This window comes from Fistularia commersonii, chromosome 20, assembly GCF_037954325.1.
Source record: "Fistularia commersonii isolate RoL2024-O1a breed Wild chromosome 20, RoL_Fcom_v1.0, whole genome shotgun sequence".
NCBI classification, from domain to species: Eukaryota; Metazoa; Chordata; class Actinopteri; order Syngnathiformes; family Fistulariidae; genus Fistularia; species Fistularia commersonii.
In genome coordinates this window covers 8,177,975-8,201,084 of record NC_141303.1, presented here as the reverse complement: position 1 = coordinate 8,201,084, position 23,110 = coordinate 8,177,975, and the positions used below count along the sequence as shown (strand labels likewise).

At 39.6% G+C, this 23,110-nt stretch overlaps 1 protein-coding gene across 12 annotated transcripts in view; it reads left to right on the top strand.

Annotated features, from left to right (window-relative positions):
- Nucleotides 1-23,110, top strand: part of sash1a (SAM and SH3 domain containing 1a) — a 165,417-nt gene that overhangs the window by 138,946 nt on the left and 3,361 nt on the right. For 9 of the 12 annotated variants that reach the window (XM_086167637.1, XM_086167636.1, XM_086167635.1 and 6 more), the window contains 11 exons: nt 3,134-3,269; nt 3,534-4,507; nt 7,840-7,914; nt 8,108-8,251; nt 10,826-10,958; nt 11,975-12,144; nt 13,365-13,574; nt 15,580-15,730; nt 16,032-16,160; nt 18,619-19,637; nt 22,799-22,930. In XM_086167637.1, the coding sequence (XP_086023763.1) occupies nt 3,134-3,269; nt 3,534-4,507; nt 7,840-7,914; nt 8,108-8,251; nt 10,826-10,958; nt 11,975-12,144; nt 13,365-13,574; nt 15,580-15,730; nt 16,032-16,160; nt 18,619-19,637; nt 22,799-22,930 (3,273 nt within the window). The remainder of the gene's footprint in view (nt 1-3,133; nt 3,270-3,533; nt 4,508-7,839; nt 7,915-8,107; nt 8,252-10,825; nt 10,959-11,974; nt 12,145-13,364; nt 13,575-15,579; nt 15,731-16,031; nt 16,161-18,618; nt 19,638-22,798; nt 22,931-23,110) is intronic. The other 3 variants (XM_086167647.1, XM_086167643.1, XM_086167648.1) reach the window with 1 other exon arrangement.

Genomic DNA, 23,110 nt, shown 5'->3' with positions numbered 1-23,110 from the left:
TTTTTGATCAATTTCTTATCCTGTTGGCCCCTAGACCGCCTCCAAGTCACTTCCTTTTGGAAGACGATTAATTGATTTTCGGGATAACAGACCACAGTGAGGAATTACTGAGGGATTATTGTTTAGAGGAACACAGCTTGGTTCTGCTGACAAAAAAATGCAAGGCCTAGAAGCAGAGAGGAAACAGGAGAAAGAGGGGGCTGAGAAAGAAGATAAAGACATTGCACTCACCCCGAGGCACGACAAGGGGAATTTTTCTGTGTCCCTCCACCCCAAGTTCCAAAATTGTCCACCTCAGGAAATATTTCCACTCTGCTTGGGCCTCTGTTGGTACCCTCTTTCCCAATAATGAATGGAATTAGGTCATTCACAAATTTAGAAGTCAACCACTATCTCTGTCTGTGTGCTATATGTATAGTAGATGCTTGATACTGACATCTGTATCATATACAATTTCATACTCAGTGCATGCCGTCTTTTTACTGTCCGTCTTCCCCTGGTGATCAGAGCCAACATTCCAGGACTGGCCATTAGTGATGTGGGGGCCAAGGCAGGGTCAGAGGCTCACAAATGCTGGGATTGTTCACTAGGCACCACACGCATTTCTTTCCTAGCTGTGCGACACGACACTCGCAGTCACTCGGCAGAGCTGCATTTACTAACAGGCTGCATCTGTCTGACGACGCATACATAAGGAGACAGATGATTCGGATTTAGCATCTGTTTATGGCCTCGTTTACATGAGAGTATGGATTCGCAGTGCTTGCTAAAACAGGATAGTGGATCTTGATATTCAGCTGGTGAGTACTACAACATTTCTGGGGAAACTACAACATTTCTCAACTCATCGAGAGAATGTTTTGTTTTATAATTTCCCGGGCTTTGTTTTTTAAATCAGTGGGCAGAGAGCATTGACACCAAAGGAATGGTACTTTCTACATTTATTTTAAATTCATCAATTTTGTTCAACCTTGCCTCCAAAATGGAACTGTTCTTAAATGTGTTTGTAAAGGGAAATTAAATTACAGACATTGATTTGTTGCTTTGACCTTGGTAGCAGTGGCAGCCTTTCAGCCCATCTTGATTAATAGCCCCATAAATACTGTCTGTCTAAGTGTGTCTCTCTTTTTCCTTGTTTATCTGGTCATTAGCATGGATGGCTTTCCCCATGACTTAGTTAGAAGTGAAATGTAAATTGCATCCACATCTTTTTCCCATCCCTGTCATCCCATTTACACAAGTGGTGGAAATCAATAGACAATGGTACAGAGCAAAATCCTTTGTATGTATATTTCTGATTAAAAAAAAAAAAAAAAATCATGGAGCCTCTATCCTCAAAGCGATGGCGTGAAATTTCCAAGCCACATAGCAGATAGGACTTTAATCCAAGATATTGCATTTCTTCTTGCTTTCTAATACTTTTTAAAGCAGGAGTGAGCATCACTGAGCTCATTCATCAAACAATCTCTACTGTCTCCCTCATCAATTTTTTCTGCGGCAAATGTGTAAGCGCTATCCTGGATGAACGGAGAATGCAAGTCATCAAAACGTTAACCAGAACTGTGTGTTTACGATACAGGGTTGGTGGAAAGAGTCAGTGGAGATTGTGGTTTCATGCACCCCGTTTCGGTGGTTTCCCAGAGGTTAAATGAAAGGGTCAGAAGGGTTGAAATATTAAAAAACCTTGGATTTCATCACATGCCTCCGGCATTGGTGAAGCGCTGTAAAAAAAAGGAGAGAAAAGAAAATGGCTTTTAGAATGTCACTCCAATCAATTTGTTGATGTGATTTGTTGCATGACTTGATTACACAGGAATAGTTGGAAAGTTGTGATAATGCTTAGGTGATAGGGTGCCATGATAGATTTAGAAACAGACATTGTATGTTTGTTCCAAGCCACCGTTATTTCCATGATCCCTGCTGTATGTAAGCAAGATTTGTGGTCTATTCTAAATGGTAGCTATTGAGCAGTTTTCTTACTTGTTGCCTTAGAGCTGCAGAATAGGTTTGAATTTTATCAGACAGGGAACTTGGCCGGAACTGCTCTGCCTAGTATTGTCTGTGCATGTATGAGTGTGCATGTGTGTCTCTTTGTAAGCCACGCAGTCAACCTCAACCATGGAATTGCCAGAGTGAGGCCATAGAGGTGATGTTGCTGTGGAAACCATTGGAAACAAATTAAGTTATTTGAGCTCTGTGACAATGACTGTACTCTCTGCCAGACAGTCTTTATGCCAAAGGTCTGGTCATTGTCATCATTTCCACATGGAAGTCCTAACGAGACAGTGTTAATACACATCTACATATATCAGTATGGAAAGATTTACTCTCTTTGCTGGCCTTGATGTGTGTAAATGACTGCTGAACCTGATTGTGACTTCATTCTGTGCAAAGAGAATTTAAATACAGGTGTTATAAATAAAAACAAATCTCTTGGTTGCTAAGCTCTGAATACACAACCACTGTTCATTGCATTTATTTTGGATTAAACGACCACTGAAGGAAGCCCAAGACCCCAGTTGTCGTAATACTGATTTACATGTTTCTTTTTTTCAATGCATTTTATTCTGCCCACAGTGTCCCTCAATGCTATTTGCCATCATTCTTCCATTCCTCACCTGACTAACTTTGATAGCAGCCTTAACTTTGCTCCCACTCTTTGCATCATAATGGCATGCATTGTAGTGGCATTCTAAAAATAAGTCTTATCTTCAAAAGTATTTGGAATTTTTATTTTTTTCATTTACAGGACTGTCTGAGAAAATTAGAATATTGTGATAAAGTTCTTGATCTTCTGTAATGCAATAACAAAAACAAAAATGTCATACATTCTGGATTCATTAGAAATTAACTGAAATATTGCAAGCCTTTTATTATTTTAATATTGCAGATTATGGCTTACATCTTAAGGAAATTCAAAAATCCTACCTCAAAATATTAGAATATCATGAAAAAGTACATTTTGATTTTTTAATTGCATTACAGAAGATAAAGAACTTTATCACAATATTTTAATTTTCTGAGACAGTCCTGTAAATGCATTTAATTATGCTTACAATTATCATGTCTATTGTTGTCTTTTAAGATTGCTATATGTCGCTTTATCAATTCTTTGTTGTATCTGTCCCACCAGTCTCGTGAACAGTCTGATGATGAGCAATCAGAGGACTCGGTAAAATTTAAACGGCTTCACAAACTAGTCAACTCGACACGTCGAGTGAAGAAAAAACTCATTAAGGTGGAGGAAGGCAAGAAACACGGTGCTGAAGGTTTGTAAACTAGTTTATAGTGCAGATATTTTTTAGCAATTTATGATAGCTGGCAAGTAATTACAATTTTTTTTACACATTGTGTGTCCAACAAATTAAGCAATGACTTTTTGGAGTATAGCTAACTATGAAATTCAGTCAAAATGAAAATTGCATCATTGTGTAATTTTTCTGTTTTTGATTTTAAGCAAAATCTGCTTGTGACTGGTGTGTTGACTTGATCCTCCTAAGTAACAAACTGCATAATTTTGCTGTACTTTTTAGATTTTCTAAATCTGGAGGCACCTACTACCTGTGATAACAACACAGCTCTATACACTGGGGTCTTGAAGAAGCCTTCGTTAACCCAGGAAACTTCACTGCCCTTACTTGCACAGGATCATCTATCTGTTGATGGAGACACAGACAGTCTGACTACATCCCCTTCCTCAAGTAGCCTTGATACTTGGTCTGGGCACAAGCTAGTTAAAACCTTCAACAAGTCCTCCAGTACCCACGGCCTAATCCGCCCACCCAGAAGAAACCCGGTCGGTTCTGGTGGTCTGGGAGACTCCATCCCCGGTGTAGGAGGCAGTGGCTCCTCCTTCTCAGAGCTTGATGGCTGTGGATTAGATGACGAGGGAAAGCTGTCTCGCTCAACAACTGACGGCGAAATGCGGAAGGCCCTGAGCTCCATCTCCCACGGGGTAAGTAACAATGAGGCCCTGTATGCCTTTTATGGCCTCACTAAACCTCGTCCAAAACCTCACATCCAGTCCCGCTTCCTGATCACCCTGGATGATGATACACCAGGAAGCCCCAAACGTCATCCTGCCAACAGGCATCATGGCAGCTGGACTCACAGGAAACCAGACCCCAACTACGCCTATTCAACCAAACACCTACTGTACCAGCGTTCGCGCAGCGCCAAGACCCCATTCTCCCCTCTGTCTGTCACGCCCTCCTCCCCTGCCCGCAGTGATGGAAATAAAGCCAAATGTTTTGGAGGGGGAGGGAGTTGGATGTTCCCTTCTCGTAGGCTACGTGGTCGAACGGCAGTCAGTGAGCTGAACATAACCTATGTGGTAGAACGGAGCCTATACGGTCATCTCAACTGGGCCCAACTAGTCCGGCCCGTTACCCTCAGCCGCGCTGAGCGGCGCTGTCTATTGGAGGAGGATCGTGAGGTGGACAGGAAGTGGGCGGCCAGTGTGGACCGCTGCACCAAGCGTGTGCTCTTGCGCATCCAACAGAAGTCTGTGAGTTTAGACTGTGAAGTTTAAATTGGCCGCCTCTTGTGAGCAGGACTCTGTGTACTTCAAAGTTGCAGAATAGCCCAGAGACAATAAATAAAGGTACAGCAAACACATGAAAACATTATGCACAACATATTATTTTCAATTTGTTCTTTTCCTCGTGAGAAGAGAAAAAAAGCAATTGATTCTCGTGTATTCAAACCCTAATAGGCCTGCTATCTACTGCAGAAATAATGGCCTTCTGTCTGATCTTAAGTGAATATCTTTGGCCTCAAGCCCTTTTTTCATTATATTAGAGTTTATAAGAAAAGGCTATGATCGGGATGTGAAGTAGGATAGTAAGCTAGGAATGTCTTTTTTTATGTGTCAGATCCCTGTAATACACACATATACATATCGTAACATAGTTTCCCATGTGTTGATATTGAGTAAGAATTTTACTGCTATTCTTTAGACCAGTTGCAGTGGATTGTTTTATTGGTGGACTCAAACTGAACAGTCTGTTCACTTTTCACAATACAGTTAGATTTTGTCATGTTAACTACATTTTACAAAATCCAGAACATGCATTAAGGATTTATGTTACAGTGTATATCACAGAGTAATGCTTCATATTTCAGGTTAAGAGATAGTCGACTATTCTGCAGCTTTAAGAGTACCTGAATCCTATCGTGTACAAATGAGGTTGTTCTCATTCAGCAATCTCCAAATCCACTTTTTCTGTTGTTGCTTTTCATTTCCTTTTGGCCCGTGCCGCCGATGCAGTCACAAATGTGATATTTTTTTCCAATTTTTTTTCTAGTGGGTTTTGTTCCATGTTGATTACCTTCAAAAACCTTTTTTTTCATCCATGTCCATTCCATTGAGCATCGCCAGTGTTATTGGACATTTTGCCAAACGTGCTTGTTCTGCTTTTCCTGGGATGTTATGATGCAGACTGCTGCTGTGGACATCTATTCATAAAACAATGTTCTTCCCGTGAATTGCCTTTTTACTTGGAGGCGTGTCATCCAGTGTTTGTGAGAGATAAGTCTTAACGATATCGAAGCAAAGTTTAAAATGCCCCCCTGAACTGAGATGTGCACATGCATGTTTGCGTCTGTATGTCTGTGTGTGACCTACTGTACTGCAGAGCTTTGGGAGGATTTATAATATCATAACCAGTTTTAGTGATAATATTCTTCATCTTTGTTTCCCTTCTTGTTATAGTTCCTCTTGTGTCCACGGTTACCTTGCCTTACACCTCTAGCAGCAAGAAAAATCTCCATATCACTGTTCTCTTAGCAGAAACAATTTGCCATTTGGAAAAATGTTTCTCATGAGAATAACATAGTGTCAGCTTTGAGCTACAGAGCTGTGTTGTTTGTCTTAAGGCCAGTTTGTTCTCATAATAACCACATGACAACTTGCATTAACCCGGAGCTGCACTACATGTATGTTCACACAGTACATATATACAGTGGGGAGAACAAGTATTTGATTTTTCAGCTTTTTCCACTTGAAAAGCACGCAGAGGTCTGTAATTTTTTGGTATTCTTCAATCGTGAGTGACGGTATCTAAAACAAAAATCAAGGAAAGCACGTCATTAATTTGCTTTTTATTGAATAAGTATTGGATACATCAGAAAAAAACAGAACTTAATATTTGCTACAAAAACCTTTGTTGGCACTTACAGGGATCACATGTTTCCTGTAGTTCTTGACCAGGTTTGCACACACTGCAGCAGGGAATTTGGCGCACTCCTCCATACATACCTTCTCCAGATCCTTCAGGTTTAGGGGCAATATGGACTTTCAGCTCCCTGCAAAGGTTTTCTATTAGGTTTAGGTCTTTCAACTGGCTAGGACACTCCAGGACCTTGAGATGCTTCTTATGGAGCCACTCCTTAGTTGCCCTGGCTGTGTTTTTCTGGTCGTTGTCATGCTGGAAGAGCTAGCCAAGACACATCTTCGGGGGGGGGGGGGTTGGCAAGATCTTGCGATCCATGGCCCCATCCGTCTTCCCCTCAATACAGAAAAGCCTGAATCCTATCGTGAATGCAAAGAATGATGTTTCCACCTCCATGCTTCACGGTTGGAATGGTGTTCTTGGAGTTGTACTCATCCTTCTTCTTCCTCTAAACACAGCGAATAGAGTTTAGACCAAAAAGCTCTGTTTTTGTCTCATCAGACCACATGACCTTCTTGCATTCCTCCTCTGGATCATCCAGATGGTCATTGGCAAACTACAGACGGGTTTGGACATGTGCTAGCTTGAGCAGGGGGAGATTTCGTGCACTGCAGGATTTTAATCCATGACAGTGTAGTGTGTTGCTAGTGGTTTTCTTGGAGACACTGGTCCCAGCTCTCTTCAGGTCATTGACCAGGACCGGCCATGTAGTTCTGGTCTGATCCCTCACCAGCCTCACGATCACTGATGCCCCGTGCAAGGCGAGATCTTGCATGGAGCTCCAGATTGAGGGAGATTGACCATCATCTTGAACGTCTTCCATTTTCTACTTATCGTGCCAACAGTTGTAGCCTTCTCACCAAGCTGCTTGCCCATTGTCCTGTAGCCCATCCCAGTCTTGTGCCGTTGTTCAATTTTATCCCTGATGTCCTTACACAGCTCTGTGGTCTTGGCCATTGTGGAGGTTGGAATTTGATGGAGTTTGTGGACTGATGTCTTTTGTACAGGTCACAAGGTCAAACTGGTTCAGTTAATACAGGTAATGAGTGGAGAACAGGAGGGCTTCTTACAGAAGAACTAATAGGTCTGTCAGAGCCGCATTTCTTACTGGTTGGTAGGTGATCACATACTTGTCATGAAATAAAATGCAAATTAATTACTTCAAATCATACATTGTGCTTTTCTGGATTTTTGTTTTCACATTCCGTCATAAACAGTTGAAGAGTACCTTTGGTAAAAATTACAGACCCCTACATGCTTTACAAGTGGGAAAAGTTGAAAAATCAACACTGTATTGAATACTTGTTCTCCCTACTGTATGCCCACATGGAGACTTCATTTTCATATGTCTTGTATTTTCTCTTGGGATTCATGTTTTAAAGCGTCCATGTGTCATACAGTTGACCATATGCTCCTCCAGGCCTGTAAAGCACCTCATTTTCATATAGTATTTTATGGTACATCATGTCTTTTGGCTTTTCACAGTCGCATATTACATCATGCCTCTTCGGTCATTTACCCATGCACATAAATCAAAGTCTTGCCTGTGCTGTGCCAAGCATGAATAATAGTTAGTTGACCCCTTTAAGGGTGTGGATTTTGAGGCTTCGCTATAACATGGACTTTTTAGTGTGACTCACTTGATTGTCTTTTGGCTCTTCAACAGAGAACCTGCAGTTTCGGGGGCTTTGACTTATCTAACCGTTCCCTCAATGTGGTCAACACGGGCTCAGAGGCCGGTGTAAGTACTGACAGAATCTAAAATTACAAAAGGCTACAGTCAACATACTCTGATCTGTCCTGTCAAATGTTTCTCCCTGCATATTTTTTCTGGTTATTTGCACTGTCTTCTCCTGTTCAATTCCCCTTTATCTTACTCCTGCTCCCGCCTGTCTCCTTCACCAAAATTCTCCGGTCTCCCGTTTCCATCACAGAGTAAAGAACAAGAAGCTATATACCGAGAAGTTGTGAAATCTCCCACTACGTCTCGGATATCCCTTGGCAAGAAAGTCAAGTCAGTCAAGGAAACAATGAGGAAACGTATGTCGAAGAAGTACAGCAGCTCTCTGTCTGAGCAGGTACGATGCACTCACGATTGGACTCTGAGCACAGACATTAATTTTTTTTTTTTTTTTCAGATAACTTCCTCAAGGCACAAGGCCAGATAATTTTTTATATTGATATGTTTATACCCAGACTTTATTTGAAATGGCGCAACTAACCAATATCTTGCTCAAATCACATTGTTTTAACAGTGGGCCAAGCACAGTTGTAAAGACTTAAAGCCTTGGATTCCAAAACATTAGATGTTTTTGCATGAACTCCACATATTCTGCCCACTGGCTGTGAGTGGGTGGGAGTGTTTGTGTTAGTTACAGAATAAACATAGAGCACTAAAACTCACATTTGTTTTTTTCTCCCTGCTGTGCTCTCCACGGGTCTAGTGTGCAGGGTGGAGTGTGTGCTCCTTGCTGAGCTCATTGAGTGATGAAAGTCTCCCCCAGGCCTGCTCTTAGGAAATGGAGACTTCCAAGTGTTACAGTATATAATGGCTGGCTCATCAGCACTGGCCTAATTTTCCTAGGCATTCACTTTCTGTACCAGCGGCTGGTGCGGACCAACACTATGAAGCCAAACCCACAGAATGTCTCATTAAGTCACAATCGAACATCTGTCCATCCTGGTGCCTCAACACTGCGAACCACATATACTTATATGAGTCATGAAGCCACTGGTTATAAAAGAACAAAAAAACTCATCTTTGAATCTTCTTGCACTGGCTATTTCTGAGGCTGCAGTGCCAGCTAGTGGATTTCAAGACATGCAGAAGGGATGACCTAAATATGTGAAGTAGAAACACCAGACAAGAGTCATCATGAGGCTGTCATCAGCCAGAGGATTTTTTTAAATAGCTTTTTTTCTACTGTTTTACTTAGACATCATCTCCTGCATTATTGCAGTACAGTAAAATACACTGTATTGCATTGTTTTTGACAAATATACAATTAAAATTACACCAGACAGGAGTCATCATGAGGCTGTTATTAGCCTGAGGATTTTTTAAATCGCTTTTTTTGTACAGTTTTACTTAAACATTATGTCCTGCATTATTGCAGTACAGTAAAATACATTGTATTGCATTGTTTTTGACAAATATACAATTAACATTCTTAACGTTCAAAATGTGACTAGTAATATTTTGAAGGTAAAATATGCCATGCCATTAATTGCATTATTATGTAATTATTTGAGTAAATTAAGGAATATATAATCAGCCACAAGGGCAAAAACCGGTACAGAAGGGCTCAGGAGCAAATCAAGACAGTGTTGTACTTTGCCGCACAACATTGGAAAAAGACTGAAAGACTGACATTGCAAGGCTTTTTCTTTCTCAGTGATGTGTTGTCAAATATATGTGTATATATATATATATATATATATATATATATATATATATATATATATATATATATATTAAAATACAGTTAAAGGGAATTTAAAAACTGCAATATCACTGTAGAATTCCTTCCTTTAGCATCCAGCCACAGCAACAAAGTTAATTGCCACTTCTGGTTTGCATTGTGTTTTCTTCCATGTGAGCCTAAACTCACTAAATAACATCTTGAACAGACTAGACTTCTCTCAGAGCATGATAGAAACAAGCAGTACTTGTTGGTTTATTGGATAACAAAAAGACAAGCACAAAGATGGGATAAGGCTGGTTTCTCGGCTGCAACTTAATGTCTCTGGGCTCATCGGTAGAACTGATGTGTTCATTGAACTTTCTTTCCCCTCATTTTCCTTCTTCTTACTCCCCTCTATCATTAGCCTGCGCTTTTGCTTGTAATGCAAACCCACATAGACATATATGTACAGGAATGCTTCTGGAAGTAAGGCGTCTGCAGGACAATCCCACCGATAGCTTGATAAACTATCATAATCATCTCACCAGTGGGGTATTTTGGTCTGAAATGAAATATAACAGTGAGAGCAGGGGAACCACAATTAACAGTAGAGAAAAAAACTAAGATTGTTAATCATGTTAACCCTTAGCTTTATTTCAGTAAGTACATTTAAACATATAATGTGTTTTTCCTGCCCTATAATTTATAATTTCAACTATTTCATAACCAATTCTTATTTAACTTTTTAATTTTAAGCACACAGAAAAAACAAAAAGTATGCTTATTTTAATGGTTAACTGCTTTAATGGTTATCCAAAATTGCACTCAGGATTTGATGGTCCCTTTATGAGTTATAAGGCTACAAAAAACAACAAACGCAATTTACATACCCTGCATTTCAATGACAATATTTATAACATTGTGTTTAGAATATATAACCGTACTGCTACTGGAATATATATTTTCCTGCAAGGGGGGTAATAAAATGTCTGTCTGTCAGTCTGTCTATCTATCTAAATGTGAAACAGTCTTCTAGTGTCAATAACAATAAGAAAAACATGTTTGTTAGGGGAGTGCAATTAAATGATCACATATAATGTTTTATCTTGCATGCAGCATTTAATCACGGCCTTCTAAGCCCATATTGTGTAATCTTTTAGTCACATACAATCCTATTTCTATTGTTTTTTTTTTTGTATGTATGTCCTTTCATTATCTTGCTTCATGGAATTTTATTCCCTCTTTTAGTCCAGTCCGGATGGAGCACCTGGATCTCCACAATCCCCTCAGCCAGACAATGACTCCCTGGAGAAACCCAAGCTTAAGGCTGGCGGTTCAGTGGAAAGCCTTCGTAGTTCGCTCAGCGGACAGAGTTCAATGAGTAAGACAATGCCTGGGAAAAGTTGTAACATTTTAATTCTTGCAAATAAGAATGTTTCTCTTTTACCGATTCTTCTTCTATTCTCGTATTTCTTTTACTCGTGTAATTCTTAGTTGCACTTTTATGCAAAAAAGAAATACATATTTTTCAAAATCATGTGCTGAAAAATTTAACATGTGAGATCGTGATTTGATGCATCTCACTAGAGGGCACTCACGGCTCCCTGATACCTGTGGTGTCTCTCAGAAAACCTACATATGGCTTGAATATTCTGCATGTGGCATTACATGTAAACCGGTTATAATTTTTTTGTTATGATGGTCATGAAGGCCTTTCTTTTTTAATCACTTCCTTGTTCCTCCAGCTGCATCATGTGTCAGGATCTCTGGGATTTTTCACTTGTGCTGACCCTTGTGTCACCTTATCTAATTACAAGTTTCAACTACTTCAATCTGTTCCTTTGGTGATATCTTAGTGGTAAAAATACCCTCCATTATTTAAAGCTCAAGAGGAACGGAAGACTTGGCAACCATGGGGTAATTCTGAGCCATTGAAATGCCAAAAACCTGCATGCAGGCAGACCAGCAAACATACGTGAATGATTAGGTAGAAAGAGTTTCTGATCCCCATGTGTTGACGTGTTCATTTTGCATTATCCCATTTGTTAAAGTTAGAGAGAGAAATTGTGCAAATACCAGAAACACAAATGCTGAGACCATGAAATACTTCCACAAACTGCAGATAGAAATTAAAGCAAAAATAAAGAGATCAAGAAATTTATTGCAGATGACCTTTGAAACAATGCCATACATAGAAAGTTATGTACGGTGAAAAACAGATGTTTTGAAAGAAAGCTGGAGTAAAGATTGTTCAAACAATCTTTTCTCAACAATTCAAAACGACTGGTCAAACATTATTCTGAGCATTTTGAATAATGTTCAGATCCACACCCTTTTTTGTGAACAGTTATTTTTGTCACTTCTTGTACAAATACAGGCATGTGTGTTTCTATATAGGTGGTCAAACTGTGAGCACCACCGACTCATCAGCCAGCAACAGAGAAAGTGTAAAGTCAGAGGATGGTGATGATGAGGAGCCTCCCTATAGAGGTCCGTTCTGTGGTCGTGCAAAGGTGCACACAGACTTCACTCCGAGCCCCTATGACACAGACTCACTCAAACTGAAGGTAACATGGCACTACAGAGCTGTTCTAGAGAAAGGTCAATCATAGTGTCAAATGATCAAGTTTCTTATGTACGAAATGAATGTCTATGCAAGTACAGGGATCCTAAACATATTTTCCATAGAAGTTGCCAGACTATGCCTGTGCTTTTCACAAACTAGATTTTCAAAACCTATGAAAATGATTGCTATGGACAAAAAAAAAAAACACATTGCCTCTGAATGCACAATACTAAACTCTTGTTTTGGTAAAGGTTTTATTGGTATGCCTACCAGCCACACTCCCATTATGAATATGAGTCAGGCTTCTACCCGCTTGCGGGAAAAGGAAGCTTTTCAGAATCAGAGTTGCTTTAATCGCCAAGTAATTTTTCAACAACAAGGAATTTGCTTTGGTTAACAGTGTTAAACAGACACATAACAGGCATTAAATTAAGAGTGAAATCAGGGCGTTTGTGGTTGGTGGTGCAAAGTGGTAGGTTGCGCAAAGTAGTGCAATTGAACGGTTGGGACAGTATCACAGGGGGATGATGAGGCAAGCTTCAGATGGGAAGAGACTTTTTGTGGCAGTTATTTTTGGTCCTGATAGACCGCAGCCTCCCACCAGAGGGGAGTGGTTCAAAAAGTGACAGGGGTCACCCAGGACATGCTTTTGCACATGTGGGTCCTGGAGGGGTACAGGTCCTGTAAAGAAGGTAGATTGCAGACAATCCCCCTCTGTGCAGAGCGGATGAGACGCTGCAGTCTGCCTTTGTCTGTGGTGGTGGCGGCGGTGGTTTACCAGTGATGGAGATGGATTCCCCATGCATCCAGCCATCTCTCCCCCCAGCACAGTGATTCACTATGAATATGAATGGGCGATAAACAGCTACTGCTGCTGTGTAAACTCTAAAGGTTTAGCTGTCTCTGATTATCTGAGTTATCTCTGTTTGCTCTTAATTTGTATTCCTGGTTCAGTTTTGATTGCCTGCTATTAAAGTCTGAAAAAATCAACAATGAAATTACTGACTGCCTGAAAGTTATATTCATTGGTAAAAAAAAATATTTGTCATGAATGGCTATGAATTTTGGAAATGACAGGGAATATAAGGGCACATTACCGACCAGCAATGCTTCGTGTAAAAAGCTCAGTTTGAGTTCTTATTTTAAAACTAGCAGTGATGGTTGGTGTCAAAATACTCATGAAAATGGTTCACTCTCATATGTCCTTTGGTATTTTTTCAGCGTGGAGATGTGATTGATATAATCAGTAAACCACCAATGGGAACATGGATGGGCCTACTGAACAACAAAGTGGGTACCTTCAAGTTCATTTATGTGGACGTGTTGAGTGAGGAAGAGGAGAAGCCCAAAAGGCCAGTGAGGAGGAGAAGGAAGGGACGGCCACCCAAACCCACCTCTGTTGAGGAGTTGCTGGAGCGCATCAACCTTAAGGTACAATGTCAGCTATATCCGATATGATTAAAAAGTGGGGTAAGGAATATCTGGTATATTCCAATCTATTCTTGGCAGGTTTTGCAGATCAGTATTTGATACTTTTTGGTTCAAACCATTGGTGGAGTGTATGCATTATTTGATTTAATTAGGTCTTAATTAATCATAAAATCAAGTCAACAAAAAATGTGACAGAAAGAACCAGTGGAGAGCTGATGTAGTTTTTTTTCCTCTGAATTCACATAGCTGTAAAGTGCAGAGAAAACGAATGAGAAGCGACAGCAGAATAATTGTGCGTTTTTTTTCTGAAAGTATTCAAACTATCTTTATTTTTTTTTCTATCTAAGTCAGAGACTGGAACCCACTTCAAGAAAACAGCTGAACTGTTCTATAGTAATAAACACAATAAATACACTTTAGTTATAAGTAAGAAATTAGGTTTCGGCCAAATATTATATTAAGATGAAAATCCAGGCAGGAAGGGATAACTGTAATGCATGGAATTAAAGGCTTTGCAGCAGTGGACGGTGTATTTGATGTGAATGTCTTAACAGCAATGCCCATCAAATAAATGGCATCTTTCATCAAAACCTCGGTTTTGCTGTGAGCTTCAGGCCATCTCCGCTCTGTTCATTGTTTCTTTTATCTCCGGCCAGCTCAGCAGCCAATATGGAAATCAAGAACACATGATTTATTTTTTCGGCAAAAACATACTGCGGCTTATCTGAGTCTTAGTTATGTGAGAGATTATGTTCCATTACTTCAACAAATGAATGAAAAATGAATTTAGATGTTGGTTGTGTTGGTGCTTTAGTCTATCAAATTAACCAGATACCATTACGGGAAAAACAAAGTGCATGTTGTATTGAAATTAATAATCTTGTGCTTGCCTCGTTTGTAACAGGACTAAACATTAGTACAATCTCTCACTGGTCTCTGGAGAGGATAACATTTAACTGGACAACCTCTTGTCTGGTTATAACCACCTGACAAGGCGGTGTAACAGCAGTTCTTTACTCTTTGGATCTGTAAAGCTTTGTTGAATCAGAATTGTGAAAACATTGTACGGCAGTTGGTTTGCTGCTAGGTGTAAATCACCCAATTAAATTTCTGTAATTGAATTGTCTCCCCCATATCTTCCTTTGCTGAAAATGTCTCTGGTTTCAGCTTGCTAAATTGGCACAAGTCTGCTGCGAATGAGAGAACACGGCTGCCTGTGTCCGTTTTAGTTGGTGGTCTGTTGTTTAGTCCTGCATCATTCAGTAGAAATAGAACAGAGACAAAGCTCTCCACAGTGGACACTGCCATACAGTCTGCTTTTTGTCATGCAGAGACCAGCGATATTCAAAGTGATTTGAATTACATACAGTATAGTCACTCACAGAGCCTCACTGCATTTTAAACAATTTTCTTTGTCTACTGTGTCTCAGATAACACAGTGGTTGGACTTACTAACTTTGTTGTTGGGCAGAATTTGGTTCTCAGTTGTTAAAGCATCCCTTTGATAAAATTGTTCCTGCCCTCAGTTTCTATATGTTGCCGTATTTTAATTGACGTAGGTTTTACTCTTGAGTTTGTTTAGTATCACTGCTCAAACAACTCGGAGTTGTGGCAACAGACTCCATGTAGCCGTTAATTTGCATGACCAAATGGCTGCATTTATAATCAGTCATTTTAGTACACTTGTCAACAAGACAAACTATGTGACTTCCTTACATTTCTAATGGTTGAAACTCCCATAATGGAAGTGACCAAGGCTTAGAGTGATCACATGGTATTTGAATATGAAATATTAGAGTAATGCATTGGTTCAGTACTGATGGATAACTAAATTTAGGGAAATTCTGAACCAATGACAAATGTGTATTTTATTTTCTTCTGACCCAAATCTTTGTCACACCTCTTTCCCTCAGTTGTAATGTGTAATGAAAGATGCACCTTTGAGTTAATCTTAGACATAATCTCTCACTGTTGTAAAGTTAGACGTAATGTTTCTGACATGCAGGAGCATATGCCCACTTTCCTCTTCAACGGCTATGAGGACTTGGACACATTCAAGTTGCTGGAAGAGGAGGACCTGGACGAGCTGAACATCAGGGACCCTCAGCACAGGGCTGTACTGCTGACCGCTGTCGAGCTGCTGCAGGAATATGACAGTAAGAAGACTGAAAAACACACTTACATCTTTTATGAATGTATAAAGACATGTTTTCCCACTGTAGTTTAATAATCTTTTGATTCTGGGATTTGAATTAAATAGTCATCTAGCAATGGTCATTGTTCTTAGTGGGTATGCCCAATTGTGCAACAGACCAAAGTGGGAGCAATGCAGCTTTTACAAAATATTTAACATGTAAATGAGTGACATTTGTTATTTCAATTATGTTATTCTGAGTCTTTACTTGGGAACAGTCACAATGAAAGTATTCAACTGAATTTATGTTTGTGTGTGTTCAGGTAGCAGTGATCCTGAGCGCAGTGGGTTGTCAGGATCCCAGGAGAAGCTGCTGTCTGATGGTCGATGTCTGGTGGGCGACTCACCACGTGACTCAGGATGCTATGAGAGCAATGAGAACCTGGAAAATGGTAATGACAGATTTCCTTCAACTTCACCACCCCTTCCCTAGATCACTGGTATAAATCTAGCTACGGTCTTGCCTTGATGGGAACCCATTCCTTTTATTACACTGATTCCTGTGCCCCTTTTCCTCTTTTAAATTTCACCTGTATTCAATTTCCTGCCATCTATCTTCATTCTAGTACCCTTCCCATTTCACTACTTTGGTCTAGCACCTAACAATCATAATTTTAATGCCGCATCCAAAACCCTTTATGACACTCTTGTGTGTACTTTGGCAGAAGTGTGCTGAGATACTTTTACTATCCTTTTTATTACACTTTCTTCATCACTCTTTCCATCCTTTAGGCATTCAGTATCATCAGTACCAAAGTCCACTTGTTACTGAGGAGTCGAGCCCCAGATCACTAAGCCTAGTCAACCCCACAATGCTGGGAGCCTATTCTCACAGGGAGGAACCCTCCCAGATGCACAGAACAGGTCTAAAGAGAACAAATTCACTGCCAAATCATGGACTGAGATTCCCAACTTTCCCTGTGGATTCCAGACTGGTAGAACGATACCAGGGGGATGAGAGTGAGCTCAGAGAATATTTCTGTTAAATAGTTTTCATTTAAAAAAGAGCTTACTAGATAGCATCTCAATTCATGACTGATATTTGCAGTGGCAGGGTTTTAAGAAGAAATGTTTTAGTCAGGTAACCAGACACAGCTGTTTTTTGAATTGCTTGTTGTCATGCCATACTGGGGTTCCAGATTTCATGTATTTTAGTGACTGTATTATACAACAACAAATTGACATTATGTGCCTAAAAATAAGTATTTGAACATATTTTTCAATTATAGCGCATAGATTGCAAAAATAATTCTTGGCCCTTTATTGAGGTTTTACAGAATATGTGAGATTATTTTGTTTGTTAGTAGGAGACTGCTTTTTCTTCCTGCATAAGACTGTACTGTTCTTTCTTCTGCACAAAACAATTCAACAGCTCTATATTTACTAAATCACTGCTGTGTCAAATCTAGTCATCTTTTCTATCTGTCTGATTCCAGTGTTAATACTGGATTTAACTTTGTGTGTGTATGTCTCATTCAATTCATTCAATAGTGACATATCATTTTTGCCACAGTAGAGATTTCAAATGTGGAATAAAAACCACTTATTTCAAAAAAGGACTCTGATGCTGCTTGCTTGATTTTTATGTTTGCTTTTATTTTTCTGTCTTTTCCCCGTCATATCACTAAACACTGTTCCAAATATAGCTTCATAACACATTTAAACATTTTGCATTCCTCTTCCAATTTTCATGGTTCTCCAGTGCTACTTTTAAGTCCAAAATCCACGTTTATTGTTTTATATGTATGAACATTTCTAAATCTCAGTGTTTATTACTGTACGGATTTGTTCAAACCACAAGATAAACTAAAGGTACTAATAACGCCACACACATTCTCCTTGGTAAAACAAACAGCACTGTGGAACCCTGAATAAATTTATTTAACCAACAGACTTTTTTAACATATGCGTAACCACTTTTCTTCTGCCTAGATGTTCTCAATCTTCATGTAACCAAGTGGCTCCTGTAAACCATTTTTAACACACATATCCATTCGCAATATATTGTTTGTATATCTCAGATTTGTTTTTGAAAGTACATGTCTATGGTCCTAGTCTGTGGAATGTGTTTTGCGTAATTTGGAACAAATAAAAAAGGAACAATTATACATTCCAAATGATCCAATTCAATGCAAAATCAGTTTCAACTAGTATAAGGTTTATCTTAAAATGTTGTAGATATATACAATGTCAGAATCAAAGCTATACTGGATATTGTCATTGCAGAAGGAATTGAAATGTTAAAATACTCAAAATTGAAAATGTGTTATTTTTTTTACATTTCTGGAAAGTGTTTGGACATTTCATGTTTCATAGCTTTTTGTGAATCATCATTTCAAACCTTTGACAAACCACACTATGTGATACTCACCCATCCCATCCTTCCTGTTCTATAAACCAAAGGATTGATGGTAAGTCCTTTCAGCCTTTTCACTTCACTGGTTCTGATTTTCCCCATCCAGTTATCTTGATTTTTCACTGTTGTCGTCTTGTAATGGGGAGGTGTTACACCGGGCCCTGAAGCATTTCATCTATCCTTTATGCACATGCATTTGGTTTTAGTTCATACATAAAATGTGGAATTGAGATATGTATTTCACATGATTTAGTAAGCTACATGCTAAAGATGTTTTCTGCTTATGCCAAACAATATGGTAATTAAACTGCTGCATCATTTTATGCAAATGAATGTCCTAGCTGCCTGCAGTTTTTTTCTGCCTGATGATGAAGTTCCTTGGTAATATTATGCAAAAGAGGAAAAAAAAAATTTTAAGGGCCAGAGATTTTCTACACTGTAATAATCAAAGTGTCCACACGTAATTACTGAATAGGCTTGTTTTCATTTTGCAGGCAAGGGCAGAAAGTCGTCCCGTACCAGCCGTTCTTCTGCAGGCCTTCAGTCTCCAGAGTACCCCACGCTGCCCATGACTGTTTCCACAGAGGCACTGCAACATAATAGCAAGAACCAGCACATGAAATTCCCCAAAAGCCTGTTCATCAAACCCTCCCTGAAGGGTTTCAATCTACTGGGGCTGCACAAATCCAAAAAACAGTACTCCATCCCGAGCAGCCGTAGCTGCGAGGACTTAGATGGACCCCCACAGCCCACTGGACCATGGAAACGTTCCCACTCTCTGGGAGATCTGGACTGGGAACAGAAGGTTGAGCAGAGAAAGGCTATGGATATGTCGGTTAAATCCACTAAGGAGGGAGCCAAATCAGGCAACAGGAGCCCCATTAAGGTGTGTAGAGACGAAGGTTCCCCAACACGGAACGGGACCCCAAAAGTTAGTCCTAAAGGAAGGGCTAGCAGACCCCCTGTGCCTTCACAACTCCCTCTTCGTCCCCCTTGTCCCTCCAGCCCGGCCCCCAGCCCTCTACAGCCCCTCTCCAACCCTACACCAAGCCCCCCTGACTCTACAGCTGTCGGGGAGAGGCTCATCCGGACTCATCCCAAAAAACCTCCAGTCCCACCCCCAGTTCCTGCCAAGAAGTCTAAAGAAAGACTAGTAAATGGTCTTTGCCACCCCTCTTTATCTTTGCCCCCCTCGCCATCTCCCACTCCCTCCCCCACACACTCACTTACCCGTTCTCACCCAAGTAGCCCTATAAACCGCAGCATCCCGAGTGCCCCGGCTCTGCCCGCCAAGACTGCCAGTCCCTGTACCAACTCATCAGCCTCCTCCATAGGAGAGGAATCAGTCACGTCACCGGCAGTGCCACCTCCGTGGCTCTCAGACCTTGGGAGCAAGGTTGCTGTTGCGAGAAAGGTTTCTAATGCCAAGATGACTCCAGACCTGTTAACCCTGCTAGAACAGCAGCTGGAAGCAGAGGGCATTGATCTCACAGAGGAGCCCTACTCTGACAAGGTTAGCAAGCAATCATTTATAAAAACATGAAATGCAAAAAAAAAAAGAAAAAAACATTACTCCATTTGACACTTGGAAAAAAATACTTGATAAAACAATAAATTGATCATCAGACTCTGCCTTTTGCATCATATCATCGTAATGGTTTTCATAACAGAATTCAGCTCATTTGAAAACTATTCCCTTAATAAATACTACATCTTTGCTTACTCAAGGAAGAGCTTTTATGTTATTACACCTAAGTTTATCCTGCTGATTTTTTTTATATCCTTTTCATTTTTGACTGATAAGAATACACACACACACACACACACACACACACACACACACACACACACAGTGAATGAGGTTCAATGCTGTAAGACTTCATACTGGCTGAAAACATGGTTCATTTTAATTGAATACTCATGTGACAAATTACTCATAACAAAATAGCCATTTTTGGGATTCTGTCAGCACTAACAATTTAGAGATACGAACACAACAAATTGACTCAATGCCATTTTCAAACAACTTACAACGACATTAAATATGAGACAACTCAATCATGTGGCATCATTGAGTTGTCACTGATCAGTTTTGACCAGGACCAGAATAACAAATTCAGAGAACTATTTTCTCCTAGTCAAATGATTTCACCTGTAAATTCACAAGCTCATATTGCATCAATTCTGATGAACAACTGTATTCTGTCATAATGAAATTTGTTTGTTTAAATTTGTTTAAATTTGAAATTTGTTTTTAATATTGCAACTGCAGTCGATCCATGTTTGTCTCTTTTGACTGATCAGTCAAGTTAACCATGACCTAATCCTATGAGTGTCTCTTTTAAAATTGCTGTGTTTACCCCCTTTCTTCAATCCTATGAGCCATTTAGAATAGACTGTGATGATGACTGCACTTTAAAAAGCAAATAATATCCAAAAATAAATTGCATACATAAAATGAGCCCAGCATATGTTACAATGTGGCAATAAAGAAATAGACAGTATTGTTGCATTTACATCTCTGGAATACGGCTATACTCTTCGTAAAGAGATGAGGCCAGAAATTCTATAAAAAAGACAAAAGTGCCAATGAATTAAGAAAAACAATTCCAGCCTTATTTCAACAGTTTAAGTGAAAATTACCCTCTGGTACAACAAGACACTATTCGTCTGGCCTCACATCTTTGGTCAAGCTTTATAACATGCCTCCCTTAACCCATAACTTTACTGTTACTTGGCTGTGTGTTTAGGCCAATCACATTAGTAGCTTGCTTTGGAACTAATTAAGCATAAAAATAGAAACAAACAGATTCTAAAGCTTTATTAAGAAGTAAAGCTGGGTGTGCGTGTGTGTCTGTGTGTGAAAATCATACTTTGCCTGGAGCCACAGAAAAAAACACTGCAGCCAGCATCCAATTGATGCGGTTTAGACTGTTAAGTTAATGAGATGAAGGTTACTTAAGGCAGACGGGGTTATGAAACCTTCTGCAACATGACTGATCCCAAAATTGGCCCTTTAAACACAGTCCTACCCTTGCCTCTTGCAGTGTAAACATGTATACCCTCACAGGAGTCATGGAATGAGGTAAAAACAGGTCCTTGGGATCACAACACAGCTATGCTGGATTTGCCGGATTCCCTTTGGGCGCTGAGAATTTCCTTCGGGATAAAGAATTTCCTTTAGGATTAATATATTCTATTCTATAAGCTGATAGGCGTAGTTTTGGTAGACTAACTACTTGCTATGGTAGACACACAATATTAGAGCATAGTCAGTCAAGCTTCAATCTTGTCCGAAGTCATACAACAGAAATTCTCGGAATGGGAAATGAGAAACAGGTTACAGGTCAGCACTGGTTCCAAATTCTCTGACCTGATCACAATCAGATCCACCCAAGCTCATTTTTTCCTGTTATCAACATGGCTGTGTTTTTCATTACAGTTCCACGTGTGCATTGCAAAACAATTCATCTAAGCTACGACTCACTGAGTAGAGTCCTAATTCTGTCCTGCAGACAGCTGATGTGTTCCACACTTCAATCACACAGAGCTTTCTTTTCAGGATATCTGTGAACTGTGTTAAGACTCAGAGATAAGATTTGCACTGATATTGAATGTTTGCTTCCATTTTTGTTTTCTACAAAGAATACAGATCAGGAATCAAAGAGAACTCTATAAAGAATCTTAGAACATTCCTCTCTCTACAAAAAAGTTGTCTTTAGTATTGCCCACAGATTTTGAGTGCCTACCAAGTGCTTCTTTGTATTTATTTTGGCTCTGAGATATTAAATTTCCGATATCTTTGTTTTAGTATATTCTGAAGAAAATTAGTGTATCATTATTATTGTATTTTATTATAACTTTCTATGAGGCTTGTAACACTTTAACGGGAAGAAAAGCAAAAGACTGAAAGTTGATATTCATTATACATGGTTATTAAGGCAAATGCAATCCATCTGTACACATAATTAAACAGTTTGGAGGATTTTATGTAACCCAGAGAGATAAAGGAGCTTTCTGATAAGTGTTTGCCCTCATAACTTTTCCTCCATCTGTCTCTCTGAAAGAATACTTTACTCCATCCACCCAGGCTTTTATCCTGAAGTTATATTATTGCCAACCACAATCAGGCCTCCCCTGGAAAGCAGCCATTGAAATTAATTTATGTAACAGTTAAATTTCTATAAACACATTGGGTCCGAGCTCTGCATCACAAGCAAACAAGTTAAAAATATTCAGATAAAAATGCTTTTATTTATCTTACATTCACCGCTGTTACGATTCTAAACAATTGTCTATATTGTGCACTTATCTTTCTCCTCTGTCTCTCTACATCTTCTAATTTTCTTTGCTAAATAAGGTTCCGTTAATCTCTGAGGAGAAAAATGTATATTAAATTACAGCAGGGTTTAGGGCATAGACTGTGCATAAGGCATGATAATGTTCATTATATTCATAGAGATAGACTCTCACTCTCACACTGTTAATTCTTAGAAGTGTTGAAAAATTTCCTAAAGGTACTTGCTAGAAGCATTAGTAAGGAAAATATCAGTCAATTTGGAGTCTCTAACCAATGTACAATAAGACAAGTATTTAAAGTTGCATATGACCTAAATAAAGTATATTCCACTTTCCATGTTCACCTCCATTGTGTCTGTCATTTATCATCTGCAGCATGGCCGCTGTGGGATCCCCCAGCTTCTCGTTGAGCGTTACTCAGAAGACTTGGATCAGCCCGTCAAGGATGTGGCCTCTAGTATGGACAAGGTCCGGGTCAAAGAGCTGCGAAAACAACACCGCATGGCTGTAAGGCACCCGCTATATTTCCCCCTGACTTATTCCTAATTTTGTCTGTTTTTATTTATGGAACCAGATGCAGGTCTTCTTCTCCTCTCGGTTTTTCCCTTCAAGGGTCGCCACAGTGAATCAACCTTCTCCATCTAACCCTATTCTCTGTATCCTCTTCTCTCACACCAACTAACTTCA